The sequence below is a fragment of the Colias eurytheme genome, chromosome 5 (assembly GCF_061535395.1).
Source record: "Colias eurytheme isolate Ceu_HAF_F1 chromosome 5, ilColEury1 Martin Lab GWU primary, whole genome shotgun sequence".
Lineage (NCBI taxonomy): Eukaryota > Metazoa > Arthropoda > Insecta > Lepidoptera > Pieridae > Colias > Colias eurytheme.
The window spans coordinates 3,827,076-3,849,627 of record NC_142984.1 but is presented as its reverse complement, the minus strand read 5'-3'; the positions used below and the strand labels follow the sequence as shown (position 1 = coordinate 3,849,627).

The 22,552-nt window shown below is 32.9% G+C and overlaps 3 protein-coding genes across 4 annotated transcripts in view; 1 reads left to right on the top strand and 2 right to left on the bottom strand.

Moving 5' to 3' along the window:
• The window catches only part of CREG (Cellular Repressor of E1A-stimulated Genes), a 188,776-nt gene that overhangs the window by 145,875 nt on the left and 20,349 nt on the right, over positions 1 to 22,552 (bottom strand). The gene's annotated exons all lie outside the window — the stretch shown is intronic.
• Positions 715 to 6,694, bottom strand: LOC149908391 (heterogeneous nuclear ribonucleoprotein 87F-like). Its single transcript, XM_090101848.1, has 8 exons — positions 6,613 to 6,694; positions 6,373 to 6,456; positions 4,667 to 4,890; positions 3,909 to 4,153; positions 3,298 to 3,468; positions 2,167 to 2,361; positions 1,751 to 1,834; positions 715 to 1,347 (listed from the first exon to the last, which is right to left on the bottom strand). The coding sequence occupies exons 2-7, from the start codon at positions 6,400 to 6,402 to the stop codon at positions 1,764 to 1,766; spliced, it is 936 nt and encodes a 311-aa protein (XP_089957974.1). The 5' UTR covers positions 6,403 to 6,456; positions 6,613 to 6,694; the 3' UTR covers positions 715 to 1,347; positions 1,751 to 1,763.
• Positions 9,202 to 12,563, top strand: LOC149908390 (heterogeneous nuclear ribonucleoprotein A1-like). 2 transcript variants are annotated; one of them, XM_090101847.1, is made up of 6 exons: positions 9,202 to 9,367; positions 9,603 to 9,826; positions 10,222 to 10,466; positions 10,711 to 10,845; positions 11,148 to 11,457; positions 11,797 to 12,563. In XM_090101847.1, exons 1-5 carry the CDS (start codon positions 9,338 to 9,340, stop codon positions 11,453 to 11,455), a joined length of 942 nt encoding a protein of 313 aa, XP_089957973.1. In that variant the 5' UTR covers positions 9,202 to 9,337; the 3' UTR covers positions 11,456 to 11,457; positions 11,797 to 12,563. The 2 variants fall into 2 exon arrangements, with proteins under 2 accessions (XP_089957973.1, XP_089957972.1); XM_090101846.1 differs by having other exon boundaries at positions 11,139 to 11,457.

The following is a 22,552-nucleotide window of genomic DNA, read 5'->3' as shown; positions in this document are numbered from 1 at the left end:
AATTATAAATTATGTTTGTCATTCAAAAATCTTGATCCAAATAATAAGTGGTTTCAGCGCCATTTTATTTTTATTATTACAATAATTAAATAAGATAATTAAAAAACAGCTCTTAGACTAGATTCTAGTCTACCCAGGGCAACGATCATATTAAATACGATCTCCATAGTAGGTATTACTTTTAAAGTGAAACTTTTATTACATCGTCTCAAACTGTTTGGTCTGTGTAGCGCATGTCGCGTGTATCGCGGCTGCCGAGTAGGTAGGTATACCTACTCGGCAGCCGACCGACACGCGACATGCGCTACACAAAGCAGTGTTCGGAACAGTTCGAACAGTTTCACTTTTACCGTGGTTTCATAAAACCACACAACATTTTTTAATCGCGGTTTTTTTTTATTTTATCCTACCCGTGTCAAGTCAATCAAGAATACTCAAATGCAATCATGCATGCAATCTAAAATTTTGAAGGAAATCTATCTCATTAGTCATTTCTTTCCAATAATGTTAAGTGTTTATTTATATTTAAGATTATAACTGTAAATATACTAGTCAAAGTTTAAGTGTATGCTTTAAGAACTCATAGAGAAGCACTTTTGTTTTGTATTCAATAAAACCTACTTAATATGTTATGATTGATAATGTAAGAAAATTATTGTCTATAGGTATTTAAATATAAGAATATGTAAATGGAGTTAAAATAAAACAATTGAATTTATTGCGTACGTTTATTTCCATCAAAATATTAACTTACCATGGCCTTTTCCACGTTCGGTGGCTCACGCGTAGAAGAGTCCATGGAACATAGTTTTATATTTTAATAATGCACACAACACTAAACAGAATTCCTTAATCTACATAAATTCTTATTATAACGTGAAATAAAATTTAAAACATCCGCGTAACAATAAATCGTATTTAAAAGGAATCCACTTTTCTTATAATACATTAACCTAACATCAAAACATATACCATAGACAATATCTCAATACGACTTAATAAATTCCATTTCGAATGAGACAAAAATACGTTTAAATATCTTGAAATTAGTAAGTTTGGAATGTCAAAAATGGACACTATCTTATATTAGAATCTGTATTATATATCTTACTACCTAGGAACGTATGCACAGTTCTTACAGAGAAAAAAAAACGTAAGACCGACTTCATGTCAAACTTAAATAATAATTGGACAGTGTAATTGAAGCGTGTAAAAACTGTGATTTGTGTGCTTCACTTATGCACAAACCTTAACCTGCCTAAAATTGCAGATCCTCTCGGCCCTGACACCATGTTGTTTGTCCTACACTAACTTCCTGCCTAGTTTCATCTAAGCGCAACTTGATACCTAAGTGTTAAAAATATTGCATTATACACCTGAACACAAGGCTTTATGTAATTAAATACGATAAGAAAATATATTAATAACTCAGGCCCCGGAACCACAGACACAATAGAAAATCTATTGTGTGTGGACCGATCGGGCCACTTGGGGCTCAATGGGTTAAAAACGTGGAAAATTATAACATTGGTATTGACTTTAACCATAGACTAAGGTAGGTAAGATTGTAAATTGAGCAAAAATTTTAAATATCATCTTGCTTCCATATATCCTAACTTTAATTGAAGTAAAATTAATCCGAAATACATATAAATAATAATAATTGAAAAGCGGTTCATTACTCTGAAATCCGATGGGTTAATAAATTGGTTTTTAGAATGTAAATTGTATGTTTAAAATGTTTACTTACAAGACTGTGTAGTTTAAAATCTGCGTGGATTGCCAGTCGGCGCGTTACCGAAGTTAGCACCGCCACCGCTTGTGTTGTAACCACCTAATTCAAAACAATATTTATTTCAAATAGAAACTATCTTTATTTTTTGTAAACAATAACCTCATATAATATCTATATGTATAAAAGAAAGTCCTATAAATTTAACTACTTATAAGTACATAAAGACTAGCTGCACGAATTTGCTTCATTTTTATGTAAGTGTACATGAACACGAGAATTCTACGAATATTATAAACGAATATAAATCGTATGTACAAACAACTGTCAATAGATCTGTATGAAATTTTGGTGCAAAGATAGATAATAGACCACGGGAGCGAAGCCGCGGTATCCAGCTAGTTATAAATTCAAGAAAAAAAAAGTAAACTCACCACCGCCATACGGCTGCTGTCTCTGCGCGTTGAAGTTGGGCCGCATGGGGCCACCGCCAAAATCCTGCTGGTATCCACTACCAAAGTTATCCCCCTGGTTCCAACCACCACCCTGATTCCCGTAGCCCTGGTTCCAATTGCCACCCGAATTGTCCCACGGATTCGACTGGTTGTTCCAACCGCCTTGGTTGTATCCTAGAAAGGAATTGTAATATTTTACTAATTTTATTGTTTTTTCAATAAAAAAAATTAAAAAAATGAGGATTGCTGTTCAAATATTTTTTTTTGCAAAAGAGCTTTCAATGTTTCTTTGTTATAGAACACTATCACGGTGAACCTGAAGTTCATTGAACATTTTTGTCTTCATAACAATACAATCTTTTATTCTAGAAATTTCAGATATAATTAAACTAGCTTTCCGCCTGCGGCTTCGCCCGCGTTTTCAAAAAAAGACCCGCATAGTTCCCGTTCCCTTGGGATTTCCGGGATAGAACCTAGCCTATGTCACTCAGAAATGATGTAGCTTTCCAACAGTGAAAGAATTTTTCAAATCTGCCAAGTAGTTTCGGAGCCTATTCAATTCATACAAACAAACAAACAAACAAAAAATCAAACCTTTCTTCTTTATAATATTTGTATAGATGTATAGATGTATAGATAATTAAACAGTTTTATAATTTAAAAAAAAACTTAATGCAATCCTACACCAAAAGGTGCCTGCTTCTGTTTCCAAATTAGAAATGAGATATTTCTACAGTGAACTAGTAGTCTATATAACATAACTATATTCAGACACAAAAACCATACAACAAAATCGTTCAATTACGATGTCACAGACAAACACACACTTTCGCAATTATAATATTAGTAAGGAAGTATGAAGTAACGACTAGAAAGAATTAGTAAGGATAAGGCTTAGCACAAATCTATACTAATATTATAAAGCTGAAGAGTTTGTTTGTTTGTTTGAACGCGCTAATCTCGAGTACTGGTCCGATTGGAAAAATTCTTTCGGTGTTAGATAGCTTATTTATCGAGGAAGGCTATAGGGTATATATCATCACGCTACGACCAACAGGAGTGGAGCCACGGGGGTGAAACCGCGCGGAGCAGCTAGTTAATGATACTCACCAGAATTGCCCCACTCCTGGTTGCCCTGCCGGTTGCCCCAACCGCCGCGACCCCCACGCCGGCTCCCACCACTGCCCCGGTCACCCCCACCACCTCCCACACCAATCTCCGACTTCGATAACGCCTTTTTCACGTCTATTCTGTGCCCTTTCACTTTGTGATTTTGTTGTACTGAAAAACAATGTGTGATAACTCAGGCCCCGGAATCACAGACACAATAGAAAATCTATTGTGTTGTGGACCGATCGGGCCGTTCGGGGCTCAATGGGTTAATTAAGTATTGTGATTGTGTTTACGGCAGCCATTTTGTAGAATAATCTCTCACACTAAGTATCCCAATGAAAAAAAAATTATTAAAAATAATAACACTAAGGGTGCTTTACCCCCAAAAATATGCGAGGATGTTACCCCCAAAAAGCTAAACACTTCAAACTAAATCAAGAGATAAGATTGGGTCTTTAATAGTGAACAAGTCTTGTATAATAATAAAATATTTTGCTTTAGTTATATTGCAAAAAATTCTAGTATGTTATGAATTTGTATTTTATTTTTATTAACTTTAAAACAAGCCACAGAGTCACCTCATTCAATCGTAAAAAAATGTTACTCACAGCATATTCTGTCTACAGGGTCATAATCATCAAACTCAACGAATCCAAAGCCTCTTTTCTTGCCAGTGTCCTTCTCAGTAACAAGAATTACAGACAAAATGCTGCCATATGAACTAAAGTACTCTTTTAAATCCTCCTCCTCAATATCCTGCCTCAAGCCACCAACAAACAATTTTTTTACAGTAGCACTTGCATCTGGTCTGTTAATTTCCTCTCTGGGAACTGCTCGCTTTGGTTCCACAATTCTGAAATATTCAATTATAAATAGTTAATAGACAATGAAAAAAAATCTATTTACAGTAGCCATGACATAAGAAAGTAGACTTGACAAATCATAGGCTATTATAAAACAAAATCATCTGTCTGTTCGCGAGATACTAAAAAACTACTGTACTAAAAGCTACAATGGACAGCTATAATTATTATGTTACTTTTAAGAATAAGTATGTTTTTACTGTTTTTAAGTATCATAAAATATTGAATATGTTGTAAGTATATATTTTACCCCACATACAAAATGCCAAGTCTGTAAGCAAGGCTCAATAAACAATATCTTCTGTTATGGAATATTTTGTTTATTGTTGATACAAAATGGACTTGTTATCGTGTTTATCATTAATAATTAAATTCTCCATATAAAAACATCAACCAACACTAAATACCTACACAAAATTCATTATTTAAACAATATCTTTTTTTGTTATTATTGTTACTGGTGCAAATAAAGTGTTCATTCATTCATTCATTCATTCATCTACCTTCCATCAATTTTGTGTGGCCTGTTCTTCTGTGCATCGTCCACCATGTGAGCATGGGAGTATGTGATGAAACCGAACCCACGAGACCTCTTTGTTTGGGGATCCTTCATCACCACCACATCAACTATCTCCCCCCATTGCTCATAAAATTCCTTCAATGATGAATCTGTTGTTCTGTAATCTAAGCCTCCTATAAAAAGCTTTCTGGTATGCTCTGGCTCTTCCTGAAATATATCATAAAAATTTTGTGTAAAACTATGTACTGTCAAATGTGGCTACTTGACCTTTACTTGGCAACTTGACCACACCTTCTGTTTAACAACAAAATATCAAATTTTGTAGAATTGAAAGCAAATTGACCTAATGTATCGATGTTGGTAGGTTTTTAAAATATTAATTGGCAACATATTTTAATTTTAAAGCGGTAACACTGTTGGTTCTCGCAATATAACGTATCGAAGTGTGACTGTGACTAAGGATCTTTTGCCGGTGTCAGTATTATTATGTTTGTAGAGCTTAAACTGCACATCTCAGGTGAGTACAGTTTTGATATGTTGTGTAATAAACTCTAGAGATTGATTTTACAGTGGGAACTGTCCAATTTTAGGCTCATCTGTCGAAATATTTGCTTGGGCATTGATGCCACAGGTTAGGTCAAGTTGCCATTGACCGCTGCGTGGCAACTTGACCGACGCCTAGGGTTGACACAAAAAATAACGTGACTGCATTTTTTCCTTTTTTTTATCTGTTTCGAGTTTTGCATAGTAAAATCAATAAATTTGCTGCAAATTTCGGACAATCCAGATACTTATACTCTCTTTGATGACAACGATTTAGCATATTTCTAATGAAAAATAAATGTTTCCTTACCTAATAAATACCTATAAGTATTAAGTAATAAACATATACATAATATGTATTAAATTTAGTTTAATAAAAAAATAGTTCATTAAAATTTGTGTCTTATTTGTGACAACCCTATCCGACATGTAATGCTTTGTATGAAATCATTACAAATCCTGTGGCAACTTGACCAGGTAGCCAGAGCCTAACAGTTTATTGTAAAGCTTCGGGCTGCAATATTTAAAAAGTCGAAGACTTAAAAAGTAATAGCAACTTAGCCTAAAACAAGAATGTTAAGCATCTACCTATGAAAACTGATGTGCAAGGTCAAGATACCACATCAGTGTCAACTTGACCTGTATTACGTTTATTTGTAAATAATGTCAGATTCAATATATTTTAAAGAAATACCTAGTAAAAGTGAATGATGAAATCATTCATGACATGAACAAATCATAAAATGTTAATAAAAGTTTAACATAAATAAGTTAGCTAATAAAAAGTAAAAAAATGTGGTCAAGTAGCCACATTTGACCGGTATTTAATAGTTCAAGATTGTCATCGCTTCTATCATGAATTCTGAAATAATCTGAATTATGATTTCGAGATTATAAATTGGATACTAGATGTTTTTAGTTTATTAAATTAATATTTAAGAGATATTTACGTAGAAAAGATGATAATTTTCAAATATTTTTGTTTCATAGGTTTCCTCACATTGGGTTTAGTAGCCTGTAGCAGTGATAATTATTGCCAAGTAATTTTCATGGTTTTTTTTTATCTATCACATAATAACTATAGCAAACCAACAGGTCTTACATTATACAAATACTAAAAGTTATAAGCAATAAAAAAATACTTACAAAATCATCACCACCGCCGCGAGGTTTCATTTTGAGTTGTAGTAAAATTGATATCCCAGAAAAGTTCTGTAACTTTGTATCCACCTAAAATGCAATGAGAATTGTATATTTAATATTTGTTTTTGATTCTAGCTACCTATGATATGTAATTACTGAAAGTATCAATTCGTTTCAAGTAAAAGATATAAAAAGTATGTTCTATTTTCACATATTTTGATAGTTAAATTTTTATGAAAATACCGAAAGACCGAATCAGTAATCACCGAATCCTGAAACAGTAAACGTAATCTATTGCAAGTGACACTGACATGAAATAAAATTGTCTTGACGTTGACAAGTGAGTAATGACTGTCTTCAACTGTTCAATCCAAGTTCAATCGATTAATCGGATCTCATATTTCAAAAACTGTTTGATTATTTTGATATCATACGGGCTTCATACGGGCCATACGGCGAGGCGTATTGCGGCGACTTTTTTTTTCATCAACCCGCACTATCCGCCAACCCGCACTTGGCCAGCGTGGTGGATTATGGCCTGTGCCCTGTACCCTCATAGGAGGCCCGTGTCCCAGCAGTGGGAACATATATGGGCTGATGATGATGATGATGATGAATCCGTAATGCTTTAGCCTTTATGTTTATATACCACATGTAACGTAAGATGTAACGCATTTTTATTTCAAGCATATTTTTTGAAATACAAATATTGTTAAATATTACTATCCAATCGACAAGGAAATCCAATTTTGGGATTTAATTTCTACGAAAACAAAGACATTATATTTATTCGAAACATCTACAAATTTTACATGCCTAGAGTCTGGCCAGCCAAATCTGAACCCATTAGAGGGCGGCAAATTTAAAAAATATGGACCTGGTAACATCGGCTTTAGTAGGAAAAAAACATTTTGATACTTTTGATATTCTTAGAGGTGATCATAGTATATAGGTAAATTAAGTACACAACACAGCAGGCTTACAGCAGGATTTAAACGTTATTAAAGCAAATGATTTGAACCGTTTTCAACAAAACTGACAACTAACTACGCCGAAACGCCATGATGACATTCCGCGTATAGTGTGGCCGCTACAAAAAACACTGGGTTCATCCTTGGCTGGCCAGACTCTACCTATTTATTGAATGGAAATTCAATATGATGTAGGTAGGTACCTATTGAACTTCCATTCCATATTATTAATTCAAACTAAAGTTTATTTATTACACTCTATAGGTACTCTTTAACCCGCGGCTATAAGTTCCGTAAATGTGCCGCGAAATTAAAACCGAGAATTAAGGGTTATAGGAACCCTCTTGGAATCCTATACAAATTACCATTCCATATTCAAACGTTCCTAGATGACGAAAAAACTGTGTGGTTTTATGAAACCACGGTAAAAGTGAAACGCACAAAATTATCGTATTTGTACGATAATAATTATCGTACGGTTCGACCATCACGCGACATGCGCTACACAGACCAAAAAGTTTGAGACGATGTAATAAAAGTTTCACTTTAATAGCAAACACAAAGAATCAGACATCAGTTTAACCCTTAATTGAAGTTTTTGACGAAAAAGATCAAATCCCAACAAATCAACAACAAACAAGACAAAACCAAATCTTTAGGTTTGTCTTAAGGTTTGTATACATATGTGGCATTAGAAATTTGCCTCGCAATGTGGATTAAATACTATAGAACGGTACTTCGAATTCTGGCAGAATTTAATAATATAAGTACTTGAGTACCGTACTTTGTTTGTTTGAGGAAATGAGTTTATTTAATCTAGTTAAACATTATGTTTCTTTACATTCTCATAAACACCACATGCAGCAGCGTCTTTCCAATCTATACAACAGCTGTCTTCTATAACTGGACTTATTAGATTTTTTGTCAAGTGTAAGTAAGTCGTGTAGTATAGTCGGGAACGAAGACGCAAGCATCCACGATACAAACCATAGATACAAACTATACACGATCAGTACTATGATTACAATACATACATTCGTGTATGTATAAATTGTTATCATAATATCTAAAAGATCTAATAGATTTAAAAGCAGCAATACAATAATATTATGTATATATACGCGAGCTGAAAAGACGCCGCGCTTACTCCGAAACATACCTACACGATTAGTCCGCATTTGTACTGGCGCTGTATGTTTTGGAGCGCTATTCTTACTTACTTCATACTTACTTCACTACAAATTAGTATACGCGAGTATTTGCATACTGCTATTGTATAGATTGGAAGAACTTTGTAAAAAAGTTACTTCCAATCTATACGTGATTAGTTTCACACCGTTGCGTATATGCTAGCCTTGTATAATTATTTGGAAAGACGCCATGCAGCAAAGGCGAAACCACCATGAAACGCCGAACTATACCTATAAACAAAGCCGACGATTTTGAAAACACGATTTAGGTGTAATTTATTGTAATAAGGTCTATTTTATATATTAATTTCACTTGCTGACGACGAACAAACGATTTGTTTAGATAAAATTACATAATTACATAATTAAAAATATTTGTTGTTTGCCAATTTCAATGAGCTCGGCTTGTAGGCGTGTTATTTGAATTACCGCTCGGCGCTCGTAGTACCTCGTGAATGCATTTTTTATGTGTTTGACTGTGCATTTTTCTATATAAATGGAGATACTTACAAGCAGAGCTAAAACATGGTGGGCAGCAATAATAATATTATGTAAACGATTTTTATTTAATTTTTATTTTTAATCTGTTACCTTCATTCATTTCGTTCATTCATCAGTCACTGTTGACGTATCAAGTTCAACCAACGCAGATCGATCGTTGAACGTCGCTACTCGGTCTTTTTGGCGTGCCGTCGGTTGGGGTTGGTCGTGTTGTGAGAAGATTTGTAATTCTAGTCCGTTCACGCCACGTTCAAAAGAATTTTTTTATTAATAATTAATTAAGCAGTTTATTTAGTTAAAGCAAAAATGCGGCCTCAAAATGGTGACGACGGTTTTGTAAGTATTATTTTATTTCATATTTTTGTGATTTTGTGATGAATCATCTTATTATTGAAAATGCTTTAATTAATTTAGATCTTCGTTTATTTATTTGCATTTGATAAATTATGTTTCACTTTTATATTGGTTAAATATTTTAGTATTTAGTTTTGCTATACCTAAATTATATTAAGTTTCGTTTACGATTGCGACCACGCCATCCGCCATTTTGTTGACCGTGTTCTACTTGCAGGATGAGCCCGAGGTTCACCGAAAAATCTTCATCGGTGGGTTAAACTACCGAACAACAGATGAATCTCTTAAATCACATTTTGAAAAATGGGGAGAAATCGTGGACGTTGTTGTTATGAAAGATCCAAAAACGAAGAGATCACGCGGCTTCGGTTTCATCACTTATTCCAAAGCACACATGGTAGATGACGCTCAAAACAACAGGCCGCATCGTATTGATGGACGGTGAGTTTTACAATATTTTACTTTACTACTGCAGTCCAGCTATATAAAAGCTTATAAATCGCTTTTATATCGTTTTTTACTGCAAATATAATATGACAACACTTGGTGAATGTCTTGTGTATTCGGTATACGTGGCATTTTCTGTGAGGTCAACAAACTTTTAATATGTTAATGTCGTTATGTACTTATAGCGTTCTTGTTTTTCTTTAGATATTGATGAATATCATTTTTAGTTAAATACTAGTTAAATACTAAATAAATGGGTTTTAATGGAAAAGTGCGAGCCTCGTGGTTTCAAGTAACCTAATTAGCCAAAGTGAGGTTAGCCTGGGGGGTTTTTCAAGACATTTTGTGTGTGTAAGTATTTCAATAAGTTAATTTCTTTTTCTTTTTAGTTTTGTGGAAACAAAACGAGCAGTTGCAAGACAAGATATTAAGAATCCAGAAGCTGGTGCAACTGTAAAGAAATTGTTTATTGGTGGTATTAAGGATGATCATGATGAAGAACAATTAAGACAGTATTTCTCTAATTATGGTGAAGTCAAAAATGTCAGTATAGTCACAGATAAGGCAACTGGCAAAAAGAGGGGCTTTGGATTTGTTGAGTTTGATGATTATGACCCTGTAGACAAAATTTGCTGTAAGTTTAAACTTTTATTTTTTATTCTTGATATTTGTGCCACAGCTTTGCCCCAGAATGGAACATTTGTGTCCAAACTGGCTTCCTCTGACTGTGGAAAGTAAAGAATTGATTAAAGCTATACCTGACTATTATTTTTCATAATAGATCTGGTACGCAAATCAACTTACATTTTTTTAATTATCATATGGTTTTTTTCATGCAACTTAAAACACTGTTTAATTGACTTGTGTATTATTTTTAGTAAATGCCCCACACAAAGTAAATGGTAAACAATTGGATGTTAAAAAGGCATTGCCAAAGGATGGCTCTGATCAAAGAGGCGGAAGACAGGGTGGTGGCCCTGGTCGAAATGACAACTGGGGTGGTAATGGTGGAGGTAAATTGAGTTTTTATTTTGTATAATTGCTAAAATTTTATCAATCACTAGCCGCTCCGCGCGGTTTCACCCCCATGGCTCCTCTCCTGTTGGTCGTAGCGTGATGATATATAGATAGCCCATAGCCTTCCTCGATAAATGAGCTATCTAACACCGAAAGAATTTTGTAAATCGGACCAGTAGTTCCCGAGATTAGCGCTTTCAAACAAACAAACTCTTCAGCTTTATAATATTAGTATAGATTTGCTTTAATTAAATCTAAAGCTATTACAGCAAGTATTAAATTACAAAAGACGTTTCAGGTGGATATGGAAACAACCAAGGAGGTTGGAACAATTCTAACCCATGGGATAACAACCAGGGTGGTTGGGGAGGTGGCAACCAAGGGGGTGGTGGGTATGGGGGTGGGAATCAAAGAGGAGGATGGGGTAACCAAGAGTTTGGTAACTATGGTAACCAAGGATATAGCGGTGGGCCGACGAGGAACCAGCAGTATGGTGGGAACAACAGGTCGGCTCCATACAACATGAACCAGGGAGGTGGTAGTGGCGGCGGCGGCTATGGAGGTGGCAACTACGGAGGCCAGGGTGGCCGCGGAGGGAGATTCTAAACGTATGTATTATATAAACACATCCTTCATTACATTCACAACAAACTTAACTCCTTGACCACCGAGCGGCCCGATAGGACCACGACACAATAGATTTTCTATTGTCTGTTATTCCGGGGGCTGAGGGATTAAATTAACACATCAATTATTAGATGTCTCTTTACTCAAGTCATTTATATTTAACACTGCTATTAGGTGTATCAAAACGTTTTTAGGTTTTACTACATAGCATTAATGGTTTAGGGCTAGATAGCTCAAGTTAGATAGTTGAATGATTAATGCTATGAAGGAACTTAGTGTTTACATGTACATGATTTATTAAAGGTTTTTTCAATCTCTAGGTTACGTGCTAAGTACACTAGTAGTGCAGAGTATATCGTGCTAGTGTAGGCGCTCCGGAGCTCGATAGTTACACCTCATGGTCTACACTCGAGACCACCTAGGAGAAGGCGTCAGGAAAATTAGATGATAGATAGATCGTAACATTATCTTTTAGAAGGAATATTTTATGAATAATTTTTACTATGTACTGATATGTAAGTTCGCTATTTATTGTGGTACTTAGGTACTTATCGTGACATACTGTTAAGGACACGTATACTTTGTGAAATAAAATACATTTACTTTTTCATAAATAAGTACAATTTAGGATTTAATGTTTGGAGTTGTGTAGAAGCTAGACGAGAAAGGACAGTGTTAGTTGACTTTAGATGGATAAATCATCATGATTAATTTATTTTCCTGACTCAGTATTAAGTTCTCAAATAGATGTTGTAAGTGTTTAGGTTATAGAAATGGACTTATAGGATAATTTGATGTAAAATAAATTTTAATACAAAATCTGTAGGGTTGTTTCTTTAGATATGTAAATAGACCTTTTATTAAATCATTGTTAGAAATTAAGTTCGTATTATATCTCAGACACTAGAAGGTTTAAATGCTAGAAAAATAAATAGGATACTGCATTAAAAAAATGATAAGGATTATATTCAAGTGGAGTATGTAGCTTCAAACCATCTAGTAGTTTTATCATAAACAGATACCTTATATAAATATTAAGTAGATACTACATACATACATAGATGTTTCAATAAATTAATCACATTGCGTGGTGTTTAGTCATTTTACCCTAAAAATAAACTGTTTATGCATGTTAGTTACAGATATCAAATATTTTTCTAAGAAAGTGGATTACACATAACTACTTATGTCTTCATTAAAAGATCGATTAACAATTCATCTTGACTTTCTATTATTATAGCACTTAAATTGTTGTATACATATCTGTATTTCTTTTTGCTTTATTTTCTTCATCTCCCTCACATACCTCTGGTTCAGCCAAAATGGTTGTTTTTGTACCTACTTTACCTGGCTGTGATATTCTTCAACGACATGCAAACTTTCTGTTTAGAAAAAAATATTTAGACATGCATTGAACATTGTACCTAGGTAATTTAACATTCATAGAGTAATTTCGCCTGTAAATTTTGCGTCACAACTTTGATAGGAGATTGTTAGAGTAGGTATTGAATAAAGAAGTACCTACCGGTTAACAGGTTAGTTGAATGCATATAAGATACAAATTATTATCTTTACTATTTATTAATAATATGGCACGGTCTGCCAAATGGATTGTTAAATCGACCTACCTACATATTTAGCTGACGCGGTAGGTATGTATAGATGCAAATAATGCCTATGTATCGGAATCCTTCATCCTTGATTCATAACTACCTATAGACTACAGACACAACCTGTATCGATAAGTACTATCTGAAAATAGGTTATAGTTCGTACAGTTGACTCATCACATGAAACACGTTAAGAGACGTACATAGGTGTCTTAAAATATTTAAGCTACCTACCTACATTTTTCAATAGCTGGAAACCTAGTTTCCTTTTTAGCAACAACGTAGTTACCAATGTACCAAATCATTCATCGAGATCTATAGAGCTTTGAGTTTGATACCTACGTTACTTCTCGCTTTTTGCAATATAATACACAGTGCCTATATATAGAAAAGAGAACAAATCTGTCATGTTTATCTATGATTGCCTACGCAAATCAAAAGTATGCGCTGCAATAAGCTATTAGCAAATATTCCGAAAAAATTTATGGGCAATTGACATACATAATGTACCTAGTTAATAATTTGTGGTAGGTACCTACATATATATACATATAGATATAATGTAAAGACTGGCATGAGTAGGTACTACCTACCTAATTCTTTAGTAGGCGGAGTAGTGATGTTCAAAATATTTGATAGTAGCAGGTGTAAACTAGGTAGGTACATGAATTAAAACATGACCTAAAATACCATCGTATCACACAACTTTCACTAGGTATGTATTTTTTTTCTCTATATTTTATGATTTATTTACCTATGGCATCGGGAAACTGAGCATCGAGTCGCATTTGCATTCTGGTAAGTTTCTGTAAAATTTATTTTTTTAATTTACATATATTTTTTATAAAGAATGATTTATTTCACCAATAAATGATGAATAATAAAATGTCGTTGTTTTATTTAATTTCCGTAACTGCTATGTAGTCTATGATATAACATAGTGTGTTGATATTTAACTGATCTTTCCTTTTAGTTTTTTGGAATATTCTTGCAAAGCAGACACCTATTGACTTGCACCATAGGCACACCGTACACGCACATATTATGCTCCAGTTGTAGTAACATTTTCTTTTTCTTCATTCATATATTAGAAACCTTGTGGTTACTACCTAGGTATCTAGACATTATAGGTAAACCAGAATCTGATGGCAATTAGGGAAATCAAAATTTTGAGTGTGCAACCCTAGGGAAAATGGACTGAACGATCTTGATATTGCTTATTTTTTATTTTGTCCTCAATATCATTACTCACATTACATAAGTGGACAATACTGTACTTAATGAGATATCCACTTATTGTCGAGCCAATTTAATAGGCAACATTTGACGTCTATCAATTTTATCTTCATAGGGTGGTAACCTGCTTAAAAACATCGATTAAAGTGAATTAATCGATACGGACTTGAAACATTTGTCAATCGAACTTGAAACACATGTCAATAATTTATGATGATTTTTATTCCCAAGTAATCAATGCATTCGATTCTAGATGTCAGATTTCGATTATTAGAGTAACGTCTCTGGTATTTAAAAAGATAAAAGGTTTATTGACACAAAATTGTAGCGACGTCAGTTCTTTAAATCAGAAATTGTTTATTATGTTTAGAATGGTTTATCAGTAAAATCAAATCCTAAAATTACTTGTATCGGTCATTATTATTATAAATATGTAATCGTAATTGAAAAAAGTTAAGCAAATGTGCAGTTCTAACAAAACGAAATATCATGTTATTCTATGTCGTCGTTACTAGGTTACGTTGTTGAATTTTGTTGAACTGTCAAATGTTGCCTATTAAAATGGCTCTACTTAGGGCGCTTGTGCACTACAAGGAATTTTACTGTCCGGCATTCCGATTTTTTACGGTCCGGTTTGGCATGAAAAATCCGATGAATTGGCTTGTGCACCTGTCCGTCTTTACTCGGATCAGTGCGGTACAGTTCAAGGAAGTTTGGTGGTAGAATGCTATCATATTTTTTTGCATTTTACAAGAAACGAGTAAAAAATATAGAAGATGAAATATTATATTACTTCGTAAGATATATTATTCTATAAAAAGTAAAGTTCCGTAAGAGATTTAAAATGCGTGTTTCACTTATTTATTTTAATCGGTGACGAAGAGCTAAAGCTATTCCCACTTGAACTTTAACTTACCAACACTTACTTAGATAATAATTATAGGTCAATGCTTGGTCAATGTATATAAAATAACAATACCGACTTCTCGAATTTCATTGCCAACTAAAAGAAAGTAAAACAAGAGCTTGCTTTCAATTGGCATATGCAGTAAAAACATTAAAATCCAAGCAAGTGGGCATTCGAAAACAATTATACCTACAGCGACTCGTAGACACAAAAAACCATCCGGAATAGGGAAAAGTAAAATGTCGGACAGTAAAATTACGTATAGTGCACAAGCTAGTATATAGATTAATGGCGTGCCATACCGGACCGTAAAAAATCGGAATGCCGGACCGTAAAATTCCTTGTAGTGGACAAACGCCCTTATTATGTAGGTACATACTAACATGTATAATATACAATTATACAAATTACTTTTATACAGGTAATACATATTATTATTTACACATACCTCTATTTTTATATTCATTACCAGTATGCCATGTGAAAATATCGATATAATGATAATGTAGATCAAAACTGATTATAATTTTTTATAAAATAAAATAAAATTATGTTTATTTTCTTAAGTATTAACAGACACACATTATTAAATTGACTTGGACAGCTTGGACTTGACGAATAGCCGGAAACTCCTGTAATAAGTTTTCATAAAATTATATTCTAATCAACAAACAACATTATAGTAATTATCTACATATTATAATATTTTTTAATTTATAGTATCAAAACGGGTAAGTCCAATTTACCAATAAAATCTTCAAAATTGAAAATTGTGATGTGTTTGACCCTTCTTCATCGAATGTTTTTCTATACACATTATAAACAACACCTCTTGCTTGTGATCGCAGCGGCTTTTTCGACATTTTCGAAGATTTTTTAGACAAAATCCTAAAAATTATTCATCAATTGCAAAAAACACAAATAATTTGACATCCAATTTGATAGTTGTCAAATAAGTTGCCACATAAAAATCTTTTATTTCATAAATATAAATATGCCATCAGATTTGACAACATATCAAAATTTTAAGCTACTTATTTTTTTATTTTAATGAAAACTAGATCAAAAATTATTATACACGTATTTTTTGCTTTTTCTAAATATGGAAGTTTTCATTCATCTTTTTGAGTTTTAAAATCATCTCATTCTAAAATGTCGTAAGCGCCAAATGACGTCATACATACGGAGGAATACATTTTTTCCTTTGCCACATACCTAGTTTAAATTAAAAAAAAATCTTGACAGTTTACATTTTGGCACATTTGTCACTTTGATTCGTCAAGCTTTGTAAATATTGTTATTTGTTATTTGCTGATCCAAATTTTAAACAAAAGAAACTTATTCACAAGTACTGATGATGATGACTTTATGCAGGATTTGTTAAGGGGTGCTGATAATATCTGGGAAACAAATATACTATCCCAAAAACGTTGGAAAGTGTTAAATAAATACAACTTTTAGTAAGTAAACAAAGTCTTTTATTTCAAGAAAATTATGAACACTATAGGCACTATTTGTATAATATAAATGAATTAGTCCAACTCCAATCAAATAAACATCACGCTAATGAGATTAAATTAGAAAACCAAAACACAATAACACGATTTAAAAGTTTGTTTACATGAATAATTCACAAAAATGACATTATTATGAAATTTGACACATGCCATATCCTGTAAATGTCAGTGATAGTTTTTTTTTTTAACTTTTTTTAAATTAGGCTAAGGCGCATTTTTATTCCTCCGTATGTATGACGTCATCATCACATTTATCGTTTTTATTTAATTTCTCTTAAAATATGCGATTAAAAAATGAAATAAATTTTTTTCTGTAATCGCAAGAGCAAAATAAAGAAATGGTTTTTTTCTTTCATATACTGCGACTGCAACTGTTTAGAGAAAAATATTCTCAATACACTCACTTCGGATCACTGTGGCCAGAAAGTAGTTTTTGAATGGGATTGTTTACCTGAATTTAAAAGAATTAATGTTGGGCCTATAACTAAAAAAGGCATTAATAAATTTAGAGATAATATTAATAAAAGCCTGCCCGTACTGAATGATCAATCCTGTCATAATAATCCTTGTGAAATGTTTAAAAATCTTTTTAATTTAGTGCATAATGAATTTGAAAAAATATTTAAAGTTAAATCTTTAAATATTACCAAGGATTTACCATTTAGTAAATGGGCGACACCTAGCATACATAGGTGTAGGATCGTTCTTTATGAGTTATATGGTATGAAGCAATATAATAAAGACCCATCTTTTCTTAGTTATGTTAGAAATTACTCAAAAACTTTTAAAATTGTTTGTTTTACTGCGAAGCGTTTGTATATCAGAGATAAAATACGCGACTCCGATAATAAAGTTAAAACAGTTTGGTCTATTATTAATGGTGAAATGGGTAAAAGCAAATCAAGTAATACCATAAAACTTGTTAATAATGGCATGGTTATTGACAAAAATGCTGATGTTGCGCTTGCATTTGAAGATTTCTTTAGTAGTGTCCCTGCTAGCATTACTAATAATTTAAATTCGTCTTCAGCACTTGCAGAGACCTTTTTGAGGGACCATGTTGCGGGGTGCAGTACATTATTTGAATTGCGACACGTAACTGCTAATGATATTGTTACAGCCTTTAAGACACTAAATTTAAAAAATACTTGTGATCTTTGGGGAATGTCCATAAATTTAGTTAATAATATAATAGAAAATATTGCGAACAATTTAGCTTTTATATTTAATAAGTGTTGTGACTATGGTACATTTCCTAATTTATTAAAGCTTAGTAAAGTTATACCTCTATTTAAGAAAGGCGATCAAGAAGACTGTAACAACTATAGACCTATCTCGATTTTACCAACATTAAGTAAGGTATTCGAAAAGTTAATATTAAACCAATTGACTAGTCACTTTGCATCTAATAATTTGCTGCACACCAAACAGTTTGGTTTCACAAAGGGGCGCTCAACCACAGATGCTGGAGTTGCACTACTAACACATATATATAAGGCATGGGAAAACTCAAAAAATGCTTTGGGGATATTTTGTGACCTCTCCAAGGCATTTGACTGCGTTGAACATTGTACCTTATTGCGTAAACTTAATCACTATGGGATTAAAGGACAAGCTCAGAACCTCATAGCCTCATACCTGCATGATAGGATACAAACTGTAGTTGTTAATGGAGAACGTTCTAGCGGTGCGTCAATTAACATTGGTGTTCCACAGGGATCTATTTTAGGACCCTTCTTGTTCTTGGTATATATCAATGATCTACCTTATTATTTACAGGATAGGTGTGAAATAGTTCTGTTTGCAGATGATACCTCATTAATATTTAATGTGGATAGGCATGACCCAAATGTTGACGAAGTGAACAGTGCTCTTTTACACATATCCGACTGGTTTACTGCTAATAATTTATTATTAAATGCCAAAAAAACAACTTGTGTTGAATTTTTACTACCAAACGTTAAAAAGTTAAGCAGAAATATTACCTTGAACGGGGAGGTATTACACCCTACAGAATCGACTGTATTTCTTGGGTTAACATTGGACGAGAAACTACAGTGGGGAGCCCATGTCAACACCGCTGCAGGTAAGCTCAGTTCAGCAGCATATGCAGTCCGAAAGGTAAGGCATCTCACCGATGAAGATACAGCTAGATTGGTTTATTTCAGCTACTTTCATAGTATTATGTCCTATGGAATTCTACTATGGGGCAGGGCAGCAGATATAGAAACTATATTTATCTTACAGAAAAGAGCCATTCGTTCTATATATAATTTACGTGCTCGGGACTCACTAAGAGATCTCTTTAAGAATACTGGTATCCTTACTGTACCATCACAGTATATATTTAATAATATTTTGCATGTACACAAAAACGCCGACTTACACACAAGAGTAGGAGATAGACACTGTTATGGCACAAGGAACAGAAATAGAATTGAAATGCCATTTTTCCGATTAGCTAAAGTTAAAAATTCATTTATGGGTCAAGGTATACGCTTTTACAATAGAATTCCTCATAATATTAAAGAGTTTAGTAGTTCTAAATTTAAAACTTATATAAAAAATGTACTAGTTCAGAGAGCGTACTACAGTATTCAGGAATATATGGACGATAAAAACCCATGGAGGGTTGTCGCGTAAAAACCACAGGACAGTTCTTTGGCATGTTATTACAATACTTATATGTTGTTACATATGTATTTTGTAAAATTGTAAAACTGACATGATTTAAAAGAGCAACTATGGAGTTTCTTGCCGGTTCTTCTCCGTAGATACTGCTTTCCGAATCGGTGGTAAATTTTAAAATATGTAATGACGTTTCAAAAGTGCTTCTTTAAGAAGTCTAATTGAATAAATAAATGTTTGAGTTTGAGTTTGAGTTTGAGTTTGAGAGTTCATGGCCTTATAAAAAATGAAATGTTGTCAATCAAATCGTAGGAAAGCCAAACTGTTCATAGAATATATTTTTAAAATAATACTTGGCGTGATCTTAAATATTCATTTTACTAGATCTGTGTCTGAACAAAAATTGGATAGTGGGTGCTAGCCAAACTTATTTTCTATACATGTTATATTATGTATTAGCACTCGACATTTTGTCAATTACTTCTTTATTTATATTGAAATCTGTATGTAACTGAAGTGTGTCAGGCGTTAATAATTACCCCCTTCCATTGAAATTTTTTTTTGAAATAACTAACGGATTTTTTTCATACAAAGAGCAAATAAAGAAATACCTTATAGCTGTTTTTTACACATTGTATAATTATTCAGGGTAGGTAGGTAGTATATCTTATATAACGTACCTGTACCTCCTGTACTTTCTAGTTCTATGGTACAATAATTTTACAAAGCCTTCGATCGATACCATGGAATATAATATGATAATACTTTGATAATACTAATTACTTGCTCTGTGATACTAGCAACCCTAATTCCTACGTACCTAATACTCCATTGACATATTGTAGGGTGCTGGGAAGTTGATGAAACAAAACCCAATCGTCCAAGGAGAATTCACATAATTTTATCAATACTCTTATAAGTATATACATTATTTAAGAATAGGTACCTAATATAAAGTTCCTACTAGCTGTCCCGGCAAACTTTGTTCTGCCTTGCACTTATCATGGGGTTATAGATGTTCGATTCTCGAATTTACTCGATAGACGATATGCACACAAAAATTCATGAAAATGGGTCGAGCCGTTACGGAAGAGAAACTTAAAACACCTAGCGACATGCAGAATCTTAATGACAGCGTTCATCTTAATTAAAACATCTTTTTCTTTGGTGGCTACTCCTTATTAAATAGGTATTTCACGGTGGTAAGTATTTCACAAAAGCACAGAGCTACAAACATTACAAGGATCAATTGGGGAATATTCATGTTTTTCTTTTTTGTCTTAAATTAATAGTTTACTATTTTATAACGTAGAAAAAAATATTAATGGGCTTCAAAATACTCTAGATATTTTTAAAAATGAAATGTAAAACTTTTAAATATTTAAGCAGTTCAAACGCCGCCATATCGCGCGCGCTTTGCGTGATGTCACATGACACGTCCAGTGGCTTAGGTGGGTGTTCACTTTTTGAATATTATTTTAAGGGGTTTAAATGATATGTAAATAAAAAAAAATACTTTTCATTATAATATTACGATGATAAGTATTCGAGAAAAAATTTTTTAGGCCATTTCAAATTTTATGCATATTCCCTACGTGGCGAAATATTGAACTGATGCCGAACGTTTGGTTTGAGTACCTATGGCGTTTCATTCTAAGGTTTAATTTGATGCGGTTTAGATCCTTCCCTAAATACGTTAATAACATAAACAATAATAATTTTACTTACCTATGCCATTGCAATAACTCAAATTATTTATGCAAATTATTATTTACGCAACCATAACTTAACGTTCTCACACTCCAATAAACCGAGACTATACCAAACCTTATTTCCAGAGCCAAAAGATCAAGAAGCTTATATATCTAATCAAATGATCATAAAATATATAAAAAAAAATTCACGATTTTACATAGAATAAAAAATCTATAGTATTTAAAGTTTAAACCTTACATTAAACCATATTTAAACTAAACAGCAAGGGCAAGCGGCTAGTACCTAGGTACCTATATTTTTTTTCAGAGTGTGTCATTTTCGAACAAACGACTTCTTCAAGTTCTTCAAGACTTATCAAAATACAAAGATTTTCAGGTGAATCTGGTGTTGCTGAAATGTTTACAGTTTAAATAATTATAAGTACTATAAATAATTTAATATATGTCTGATTAGTTTGTAAATACATGATTATATTATAGTTATTAATAATAGAAACCTGTAGGTATGTACCTAATTTTAATTAATTAATAGTTACAACTATAATAGTTAGGGGCGTCTGTAAACCACTCTGTCTGTCTGACACTCCAAGTTTTGTATAGCAATAGCTTATGCTGCTTATGTATCCCCTATGGCCATGTATGAGAAGAAATAAACGATTATTTTCTTTAATCATAAGTCAGGTAATACCTACATTGATCTGCGTTATTATTGGCAAGTGATTCTAACGACTTGCGAGGTGCTTACTGCCTGTCGGGCTTTCCGGAAACGCTACAGAATCAGATTTCACTTTCATTAGACGTCAAGGAAATACCAAATGACATGTTTTTATTTTTTCTTCTTTATCTTGGATTCAGAAATTGCAGTCATATATACAAAACTGAAAATTGTGATTAGATAATAGTAGATATAAAAATAGTAGATCTCAGTGTTGCCATACTAATAAAATAAAAACTTTTCTTATTTTTGGCAATGGAACAAAAAAGTGTCGATCACTGGATCTCGTCGATAACTGGATCCATCACGTTAAATAACGAAGGGTAGGTTTGTGTAAAATAAATAATACAATAAAAAATATAATTTGGTACACCTTAGTAATGGATAATATAACCGAATTTCTTGATTTTATCACATAATGTAAGTACCTATTACAATAAAAGAGTTACAATTTATAAAAAATCTTCAAATAGGTACCAAGTCGTGCCTATATTATGTTATAACCTGCCTATCAATTATCATCATTGACGGCATGATTAAAAACTAATTAGGTAGGTACCTACTTATTTAGGCAATTGAAATACATATAGTAGGTAATTATGTACCTATATTATAATGTTAATTATAATATGACGGAGGAGAAATATTTGAAATACGATTAGGTACTTAGTTACGATCAGGATTAAGATTTCGATGGTTTGTCAAAAAGTTGAGTAAAATTTGAGTAGCATTAAAATAGATCATCGAT